General features: G+C 50.9%; 1 protein-coding gene across 1 annotated transcript in view; it reads left to right on the plus strand.

The window, feature by feature from the left end:
* Positions 1-11,050, plus strand: part of LOC131294576 (methylcytosine dioxygenase TET) — a 159,569-nt gene that overhangs the window by 145,852 nt on the left and 2,667 nt on the right. The window contains exons 6-10 of the mRNA XM_058322621.1: positions 6,083-6,211; positions 6,602-9,977; positions 10,048-10,252; positions 10,401-10,567; positions 10,693-10,977. Coding sequence (XP_058178604.1) covers positions 6,083-6,211; positions 6,602-9,977; positions 10,048-10,252; positions 10,401-10,567; positions 10,693-10,977 — 4,162 coding nt within the window. The remainder of the gene's footprint in view (positions 1-6,082; positions 6,212-6,601; positions 9,978-10,047; positions 10,253-10,400; positions 10,568-10,692; positions 10,978-11,050) is intronic.

Consider the following 11,050-nt stretch of genomic DNA (forward strand, 5'->3'; position numbering starts at 1 on the left):
ATTATATTGCCGACGTAATAAGCAATTTATATAAAATATTCCACCATCGTGAAAACGAAGGTCCTTTTCCATGTCATTCTTCGTTGGCTCCATTCTTTTTTTTCCGCACGTATCTTTTCTCTCCGTCATCGGGTGATGATAGTGGAGTGTAGTAGTAGTTGGAAGCTTCAAACCGGATACTGACACACACACAGTTTTGAAAGGAGAATCTGCCGTGATCTTCTTTGCCAAAACAGTATCCTTTGCTCGTGCCGGAACTAAGAGTCATAAAACTATTTCAATAGATCATTTATGAAGAATTATAGGAAAATTTAAAAGTATTAAATAAGAAAATGAAATTCTGAAGCTCTGCCAAGAAGCAGATCAAATTCATTCTCGTTCAACTATGATAAGAACATGTGAACTACGTTTTGCTATCTCAACAATTTAACAAAAGTAAAATAGTGATATGTGTTTGTGAAAGCGTCCTATACAGCACCGAAGCTTTAATCAACGTAAAAGTCCAAGAAAACTGCGCTGCCCTTGAAAACATATCGTAAAAACAAAAGAATAGTCCTTGTTCTTGTAATCTGCTTCTTTGCCTCTCTTCCATACCCGTAGAGTGTATTAATTATTTTGAATCTTCATTTGGTTGGGTTTTTCTGTTGAATAAAAGCAGGAATTCTTTTCCTCTTTTCTTCGCACGTATTTGTATCGCGAGGAATGAAAACCCCGGACATTGGTGGTTTATTGTCCATGTCTTTTGCATTTGGTACGTTTTCATTTTCGATGTTTTCCATGAATACTTTTTTTTAAGTGGACTATTTTCCTGTACTTTTTGGAGTCTACAGAGAGCTAAATGTTACTTTTTGGAGTCTACAGAGAGCTAATCCGAACGCATGTGTTTTGAAGCGGATGTTTTTCTCCCAAAACACTATACAAGAAGACGTTTGGTTTATAAGAACAGTTTTCATAGTATTGCCAATATCGGCGACAAACGAGTCCGGTGGGTCTTTTTTTATTTATTTTGACTTACATTTACAGTCCGGCGCAAATGTTGTCGTGTCGGGTTTGTTTGTTTGTTTATGTGTTTCCCATGTGTTCCGTTTTTTTTACTTGAGGATATAAAATTCACCAAATAATTAGTATCCCCGGTGCAATAAAAATGCACATTTTGTGCTGCGCTTTGAATTATCCTCAATGTGTTGAACACATTCGAAAACTGTTTGTTGACATTACGCAAAACGAATGTGTGTGCGCACAAATAAATGGCCAGCGAAATAAACGAGAAAAAATTGCGCTCATTTGCAATCCGACGGCAAATTTATCGGTGAGAAAGTGCAGTTTGTAACCGGATGACACACTCACACACACGCACACTTTCAGGGTGATAAGATAAAAGGGTTTTCTTCCGGCATGCCCGCACAAAATTTATCTTTCGCGAAGCGAAATTTCTCCTTTTTAGTGCAAACTTTACGATGATACGATCCAAGGAAGGAATGGTTCGCTGTTGCATTGTGCTTTGTGGGGCAAACGTCTTCGTCGGTGATTCACCCTCCCCCTCATCCTCTCCCCTTCCACCGGGTGAGAAACAATAGTGTGTTTGTGTGTGCTTATGTGTCCGTAGCATACTTTTTTATGTCCACCGTCCATCGATAAATTACGTTCGCCGACGACAGCAGAACAGAGAGACACCCTGACCCTCGGGGCGGGCGATCGTGCACGAGTGTCCTGGTGAGGGAAGGGGAAGGTGCGCAGGGAAACATAATGCGTCCATTGCACACACCATTGCACCGTGTGTGTGCAGTTTGCCATCGGCCACGAACATGCATGTATACACGTGCTGTTATCGATGCACTCGGATGGCAGACGGAACAAATGAGACAGCGTGGTGGGAGGGAGAGAGACGGGTACGGGGAGAACGTTGATTGTGTCGGCCCTTTCAGAGGAAGTTTCAACACCCGAACCACCACCTTCCCCGCCTCGGACCCTGGACAAAACCCTCGCACTCCAAACGGCTTACGGGGCGGCTCCAAAAGAAAAGAACTCAACACTAATGCAGGAGGAAAAAACAGCAACCCCCAACCGGGGGGGAGGAAAACTCAATTGTAATAAATTAAACAAAGTCACTGGAACGTAATTTATGCTCCCATTGTCTGGCGCAAAACTTCCTTTCCGCACCGTAACGCTCGGAACCACCGAGACCCCTTCCCTGTGCGTCCTTCGACGTTCGTTCCCCCGACGTCTTTGCTCGAATTTTGGCGCACGTCACCGTCGGGGTTTGGTCGGGGGTGGTGGGTGAGGGCCGGTGGAAGGTCGCGTAGTTTTCAACCTTTTGCACGCGTAGTGGAATGGAAAGGGTTTTTTCCCCTAGCCCTAGAAAAGGTTCCCCAACGAAATGGCGCCGCGCGACGTCACAAAGACTTCGAAATGACATTGAAAGAATCCTTCGGGAAGGCGCTGGGAAATTTGGCTTTGGACAACGAAACCTTTGGCTTGGATTTTGAGCAGAGAGAGGAAACGAATTGTACACGTTTGTTTGTTGTCCGCGAAAACTCTTGCTGTGTTGTGATGTCGTTTTGGTGGAATTAGATCACGACCGCATCGGACGTCTTTTTCAACAAGATGAAGTATGTGGGGGAGCTGTTTATTCGAGTGCTCAGATAAGGGAGCATGGGGCACTACCACTTTTTCCTCGGGAGCATAATGTAAATGATTTTCAGTCACAATTATGAACAACATTGTTTTAGAAAAATACGATACCATGCTTAAAGTCCCTTTTCAAGTTTCAAATCTAATGAACATTTAATAATTCAATGAAGAACTCAACAAATTAAATAAATATAAACAAAACATCGAAAGTCGATGGCAAAGCAATTTAATGAGACGATAAAAATAATACTATTTCGATTCTACAGGCCACTTCACTAAACCTAGTTTAATATTGCTTATATTCTTGTATTTTTATCCCCGAATAGCCAATTTTTGAAGGCTTTTGCAAAAAAATCAAACTCAAGGTTTTGCTTTATTTATTTTAATTTCTGTTTTTTGTACATATCTTTCAGAAAACAGCAAATATTTTGAACACTCAGTACCGACTCGAAATTTACAGAACCAGTGAGTTGATACTATTGGCTTAGATGCGGGTATATTTATCCCTTATTCCCCTATATGCAACACATCAATACCCTATGATATTTCTTGGCCCTACAACTTCTCTTCGACTGGGACTTTTTCCAAATTAAATCGAGCAAAAAGTAACCATTTTATGGATGCCGGCCAGCAAACCAATCGATTTCGCTATCCCCGAACAGATTAGTATCGGCTTTGCCCGGTGCCGATGCAACAATTTCTCTCGGTGGAAAGGACAACACCGGTCGCAAACATGTGAGTGAGTTAAGGTACACCGTTAGATGGGGTAAGGCGACCGGACGAAGTGCAGCATCGCGTGCGAACGTCGCGCTCGTCGGCGTCGGATGACATTTCTCAACCTGTCAAACAACCTTCGCATCCACTTGCATCACTTGGTGCTGTCAGTTCGCAGTCGCGTCTTCTTGCGAGTAGTTGAAATTGGCTTCCCGGGATGGAGGGAAGAATGGACTGGCCGGGGTTAGGAGCAGCCACTCAAGGGGATGACGACGATGAATCCACCGACGACAACGCCGTCGCCGTCATGCTGTCAGAGAGAGTGTAATTTATGAAATCAATTAAAATTTTATTGCACCCGTTTTATATACGGTAATGACGACGACGATAGGACCGGGGAACGTGAACTACGGCGACCAACCAGTTGGCCAGTTTGTTGCCGGCTTTCTCTCCCGCCTCTCACCCCCCACCCGGGTTGCTCCATCGACACTTCCAGCGGCGTGCTCCATAACGACGCATGTGTTCGGAGGCGTTTCGTTCGCTTTTGTTTTTCTTCTCTCTCTATCTCTTCCTCATCGGCGGTTCCAAAACGGATCCAATTAGCGAAATAAGCGGAGGCAATAATGGGGGGCCAAGGAGGACTCCTACACGCAGCGTTATCCCGCTCTTACGTGCGATATGGAGCAACGACAGTTTCGACTTCTTGAAGTTTTACATTCAAAAAAGGCACCTGGTGCCGACCTGGTGGCTTCGGTTTATGTTCGCTTTTGTGGTCATCTCTGTTGTATTTTTTCGTGCTGACAAATATTTATTGCAATCGAAAAGTTGTTTAATTTAGCACTCGATGGACCCATTCGACCGTTAATGGCACATTTTAAATTGGTATAACAGTGGCAATTATCGTTAACAATGTGCAGGACCTTTTCGCACACTGGTCATTTAAAATAATAATAAAAATGGTCATTTCAGTGCAGATCTATGACCTCAAAAGCAACTAGAATTAAACAAGTGAAAATGTAATAAAATTATATGTGCAAACATTCTACCACCTCCTCGCATCGATAATTTGTTAAAGAAAGCTATCCATTTTCTATTCTTTCGCTTATGTTTTTGTAAGTTATATTGATTTTGGCCCATTTCGTTCCTTGTGTCAGCGCGGACCAAAGTGAATAGTCCTTCCCGGTTTTCCTCGTTCGAAAATGACTTGCATTTTCCACTAGTACGCAAGCGCACCCGTTATTGCAATTTCCCGTTCCCTTCTCCGGGAAATAGTTGCACTCAGCCACCAAAAAGGGCTGGAAACACGTGTTTAGCATTCGTGAAATCCCCGGTGAATTCCCGGAACCGGCCAAGATAAGCATCTCCTTGACCTCGCACAGTCCTCTCCTAGCCGGTCAGGGGTCAGCCGTCGCTGGTGGTTGTGCCTGCTGCATGGCGCAAGATAACGTCCATTGCCGGAAGCTGATGGATGGTTCCGAACGCTACCGCCAGGGTGGCTCCGGAGGTTCCCATTTGCACACAACGGCCTCCAAAACGGCCGCCTTCTTAAAGCCATTAGCATAACCTCACTTTTGGCATCGTCGAGTTCGGCCAACGCTCGAGGGGGATGGCGGGAAGGGTGGTCAAATGTATGCAAATTTTCTAATAAATTATTTCAAGCAGCAATAAATAGATGCAAAGTGGTGCTCCGGCGGAACTCCCCCCCCCCCCCCTGCTCCTTTCCGTGCGCGAAAGGCAAGTGTGTACATGCGAAAAATTGCCAACGTATGCGTGTGTGTTGCCACGGCATGGTAATAAGTTTACGTACGTAACACGTAAGAAACAAAACAGAAAAAAAATACACCGAAATAGAGGGATACATGATGCAAACGATGCTACAAGGCAGGAGGGCGGTATGTGTCTGTAACTCGTTTGCATAGAAATGGTTGTATTAAAATTCCTTTCTTTCTCGCTCCGAAGACGCGAGAAAGAAAACTTAATAAAAATGCCTGAAAATTAGCCAAACATTGTGACGCAAGATGGTAATTTTGTTGGGCCCTGAAGGGGGGGGACATTTATGGGTGGATCGATTAACATCGAAAGAATTCTTGCGTTTTTTGCTTTTAAATTTTATTCTAACGTGCTTTTCAATTAGCATGTATATAATATGGTTGTAGTGTTTGCGTTTAAAAAAACTAGACAAATTTTAACGACTTTTCATGCAAATATGATAAACGCTAGCAAACTTCTGTTGTAAACAAATTAAAGAGTAGCATTTATTTCAAATTTAGAACAAGTTTGACAACTTTATCATTTAAATTGAATCTGCTGTTGCTAAAACATTAAACCAACTCCGTTTGATTATATGTCCACCTTTATCGTGGAACGAACGGTTTTGAAACATTTCCTGCCCGCTGACTCAGCTGATTTAGATTTTTGTCTATTTGGTCATTTATGGACCGTGCTGCTCGACCCCGAATTGCAACAGAGGTGGTAACGACAGCCAGAAGGAAAAATGGCTTAACCATTCCGTTCTTTGGGTCAGAAGGTCGCTTCAACTGGTCTTATAGTTAAGAAAAACTTCATTATCTATTTTTTTTTTTTCAAATTCAAATGTTATAATAGCTCAATTTTTAATTAATGAAAACACAACAAATTGAAAAGCATCCATTTCACGCAACCTGTCTTCATACGAAGCATTTTTTAAATGTGCCACCTAACTAAATCTTATTCTTTCCTCTTTGTTTTTTTTTTGCAGGCCCCGATGGCTTTTTATCCCACCTGGCAGGCCGACCCGTCCCAGGGCTGGCAGAATCAGTTCATCCAGCAGATCCCACAGAACACGCCCGCCATCACTCCGCTCAACTCGCTGGAGTTCCAACCACAGGTACATTACGATTATCACAACCATCCGCCACCAGCGCCGATGGCGACGGCGGCCCCGCATCAGCTGCACCATCTGCACCCGTCGTTCGATCCGTACGAGCGCGTCCTGCCAATCACGAACCAATTCTACTAACCAAACACACACCCAAAACAAACACAACCAACACGTGAACGAAAGGGAAAAGAAAAACCAAAACGACACAAGAAAGCTCTACTAAATTGGAATATTGGAAAACCGAACAAGGAAACGCACACTTTGACGCGATCGAAAACAAGTACACACACACACAAACAAATAGACATCCTTTTCCCCCCATTTTCCCCCGCTTTCCCTCCACCACGGTATCACGGACCATGGCTCTATAATGATGGCATTTCGTACATTTTGTAGGGCTATGCCGCGTACCAACCAAACGGCTACGTACAGACCGCCGGCATCGGGTTCGACCCGAACTACGGTCGCACGTACGCCGCCCCACCCGCCGTACAGCGCTACGACTTCCAGGCGAACCAGATCGCCCCCATCAACCAGGTGTCGCTGCAGAGCGTCAGCTTCGCGCCGACCGTCACCTACGCCGGCCAGGTGTCGACCGGTCCGGCCACGATCGTGTCGCACAACAACCCGCACGATCAGTTCAACCTGCAGCTGAGCGCCAGCAAGCAGCAGCAGCAGCAACAGCAGTCCTCGACGGCGGCCTCGGCGGCGTCGGGAAACGACATGCCTGGATATCCACGGGTGAACAGCGTACCGCCGCGCTCACTCAATTGTAATGGATATTCAGGCCAACAAGACTACGGCGGTCATCAGACGACGACAACCACGACGACGGTGGCGGGCGCGACGGGCACTAGCAACGGTAGCAGCAGCAGTACGTCCACCTCTAGCGCCTCCATCGCGTCCCCGTCGTCTGCCTCGGCAGTGGCGACGGTTGCGAGCAACAACAACGCCAGCGGCACGAGTTCCTCTTCGTCCACCGGTGGCAGCGTGATGCATCCACCGCAGGGTGGAGGCGTACCACAGTCGCCCAATCGCAACACACTCCAGCAGCAACCTCCCCGGCCCAACTCCAACCAGCAGCTGTACGCGCAGCAGTCCCCGAATCCGTACAGCACCACCACCAGCTCCGGCAGCAACAACAACGGAAACGGCAGCTCGAGCCTGCAGCAATCACCGAGCCACAACGGCAACAACGGCTCGGTAGGCGCGGGTTACTCTAGCAGCCAGGGTAGTGGAAGCCAAGGCCCGAGCGGCATGCACACACCGTCCCCAATGGGAGCGACGGCAAACGACAATCAGCTGCAGCAATCACCGAGCCATATGCAGCAGCAGAGTGAGTGGGGCTGGAACCAGCAGCAACAGCAGCAGCAACAACCGGCCGGTGGCGATCTCTTCAACCAGTCCGATCGGGTGAACCTCAACTCGCGGCTCAAGACGATGATCATGAACAAGGGCGACTCGAAGGACGTCCTCCAGCAGCAGCAGCACATGGGAAGCGGCCAGCAGCATCTGGCCCACCAGCAGCAAACCGGACCGGGCGGACAGCAAGCGACCGGTCATTTTTTATCGTATAGCCACCATCTCCGAGACAGTCTCACGCCGACGCACCTGAGCGCACCCGGGCCGGGAACGCCCGGTGCGCCCGGTGGTAGCACCGCCAACGCCAGCCAGCAGATGATGGCGGCCGGGGGCGGCGCCGGCGGAGGCAGTAATGGCAACAGCAGCAACAACAACAGCAGTACTACCAACGAAGGTACGGCGATCGGAGATGGTGGCGGCTCGCTGATCAACAGTATAGGGAATATTGTTGATCCGACGTGGAAGAGCAGTGCCAGCGGCAGTGGCAACAACAGCAACGGTAGTAACAGTAACAGTAGCGCGAACAACACAGCAATCCCCGGGGGCATGAAGTCCCCGCTCGGTGATCAGCACCATCACCACCATCAGCAGCAGCAGCAGCAGCATCACCACCATCATATGCATCACGAACATCTGCTCGGTGGCGTTGGTGGCACCGATCACCTCGGACACCTACACGGAGCGAAACAGCATCCGGTTTTTGAGCAGAAGCAGCAATTAATCGACAAGAATAATACCGACCCCGGTGGGGGCGGCTCGCCCGGGAGCGACCTGAAGCCGGGCAAGATGGGCAAGGGCTCGGGATCGTCGTCCTCGTCGTCGTCCTCCGGCGGTGGCTCACCGTCGGCCAAATCGAAGGGCAAGGGTGGCGAGAAGCACGGTAAATCGAAGCACGGCAATCACCACAACCACCATCAGCAGCAGCAGCAGCATCAGCAACATCAGCAGCACCATCTCGACCAGATGGGGATGGACTCGAAGTCCTCGTCGTCCGGGTACGGTAGTGGCGGCTCGAACTCCAGCTTCCTCATGCACCACGATCAGCATCAGCTGCATCAACAGCAGCAGTACGGCGCGGCGCCGACCATGAACCAAACATATCCCGGCGGCTCGACGACCCCGAACGGCAGCCAGTCGTCCACGACGTCGTCCCTGCTCGGCGGGGTCTACGCCGGTGGTTCCTCGTCTTCCTCCACCTCCTCGATGATGGTGGACAGCAAGCTGCTGGTGGACGACAAGAGCCCGCTGAACCGCTTCCGTCACGATTCCCTCGCGAGCGGGTTCAATCCGCACCTGCAGGGGTCGGGTGGCGGCGGTGGCACCGGTTCGACCGGTGGCGTTGGCGCGTTCCACCATCCCTCGACGCACCACCATCATCAGGCGGCCGGTTCGAACTACAATCTGATGAGCGTGAAAAAGGAACCGGGCCTCGGGTTGGACGATGGTGGGCAACAGTCGGCGTTGCCGAAGTTTGACGGCGGGTACGAGAAGAACTACCAGAACTTCATCCGCTACGGTGACTACTGCGACAACACGTCGCAATCGTCCTCCGCCCAGGCCGGTTTGACAGCCGGTGGTGGTGTGGGTGCATCGTCCAAGGCATCGGCGGCGCAGGACTACAACAGCTACTACTCGCCGTACGGTAGCTACGGAAGCTACTCGAGCCAGAGCTACCCGAACTACCATCAGCAGTCCGCTGCGGTGGCGGCCACCGGGGGTTTCGGCAACGGTGGCGGTTCGGCCAGCAATAGCAACAGCAACAGCAGCCTTCCACCGACGGAAGCGAGCTCGCTGTTGACGCTGCCGGCCATCACGACACCGGTCGCCCATCAGACGAACTTCGAGCAGCAAATTCCGGCCCACACGTACCCGATCCCGAAGAACAGCAGCCTACTACCGTCGGCGGGCGATGTACCGATCAAGCTGGAAACGGATGATGCGGCGGCGTACGGAGGGCTCGGCGGAGGAGCGGTCAGTCTCGGGGCGGACCCATGCCCCACGAGCAACGACCCAGTGGGGGTGGTGCCGGAAGAAGTTCCACCGCAAGTCGAAACGCAGCCACCTCCGGCGACGGTGGCACCAACGCCAACGGCGACCGGTGGCGGCACGACCACGACCACGAAGAGTAAATCGAAGAAGGGTGAAAAGAAGGACAAATCGAAGGACGCCAACAGCCACGCCGCCGACGGGGAGACGAAGGCGGAAGGCACGGCGACCGCAACCACCACGAGCAAGAGCAAGAGCAAGAAGGAGTCGAAAAGCGTTAAGAAGGAACCGCTCGATCCGGCGCAGAAGGCGGACGACGACAAGCTGGAGAAGTCGCACAAACCGGAGGCACCCGATTGCGATTGCTTCAGCTCCGGCACGGATAAGGCACCGTCGGAACCGGGCAGCTACTACACGCATCTCGGTAAGTATGACCACATTCGATCGCATCGATCGATCGACCACATTTAACACCCGTCCTCCCGTCGTTGTAGGCTGTGCAGCGACACTGGAAGATCTGCGGCGTGAAACGGAACTACGCGTTGGGCTGACCGGCAAGCAGCTGCGCATCGAGAAGGTCGTGTACACCGGCAAGGAGGGCAAGTCGAGCCAGGGCTGCCCGATCGCCAAGTGGGTCATCCGGCGCGTCGACCCCGACGAGAAGCTGCTGTTCGTAGTAAAGCGCCGCCAAGGGCATCGGTGAGTTTATGGTCGGATCGTGCTATTAATGCCACCTCTACCTACAAACCCTCACGGGGTGGACACCTGCCCCGTGTGGACACCGAACCAAAGGGCCCACACTTACTAACCGCACAAACATTCGAACCATTGTTTTTCCCCGGTGCAGATGCAAAGCGTCGTTCATCGTGATCTGCATCGTCGTGTGGGACGGCATCCCGCAGCACGAGGCGGACAGCGTGTACCGGATGCTGTCGGTGAAGCTGAACAAGTTCGGGCTGCCGACCGTGCGGCGTTGCGCCACCAACGAGAACCGGACGTGCGCCTGCCAGGGTAAGTGTCGCGACATGTTGTTCGCAGCCAAAAACCGACACCGAGCCGTACGGCGCGGCGCAATAGCACCTAGTCTCACACCCCTGGACCGGCGGCGGGCTCTAAAGGTGGCTTCTCTTCCTCCTCTCCCACAGGGCTGGACCCGGAAATGTGCGGCGTCTCGTACAGCTTCGGCTGCAGCTGGTCGATGTACTACAACGGGTGCAAGTACGCCCGCTCCAAGACGGTGCGCAAGTTCCGGCTGTCGGTGAAGAACGAGGAGGCGGAGATCGAGGAGCGCATGAACGTGCTGGCGACGATGCTCAGCCCGCTGTACGTTACGGTCGCCCCGCAAGCCTTCCAGAACCAGGTGCAGTACGAGCGGGAGGCGCCCGACTGTCGGCTGGGCCTGAAACCGGGCAAACCCTTTTCAGGTAGGTTTCGTTTCAGTGACCACTAAGCGAAAGAACCTGAACGTTCATATACTAATCATCTATTCTCCCTCTA

The sequence above is a fragment of the Anopheles ziemanni genome, chromosome 2 (genome assembly GCF_943734765.1).
Source record: "Anopheles ziemanni chromosome 2, idAnoZiCoDA_A2_x.2, whole genome shotgun sequence".
NCBI lineage: Eukaryota > Metazoa > Arthropoda > Insecta > Diptera > Culicidae > Anopheles > Anopheles ziemanni.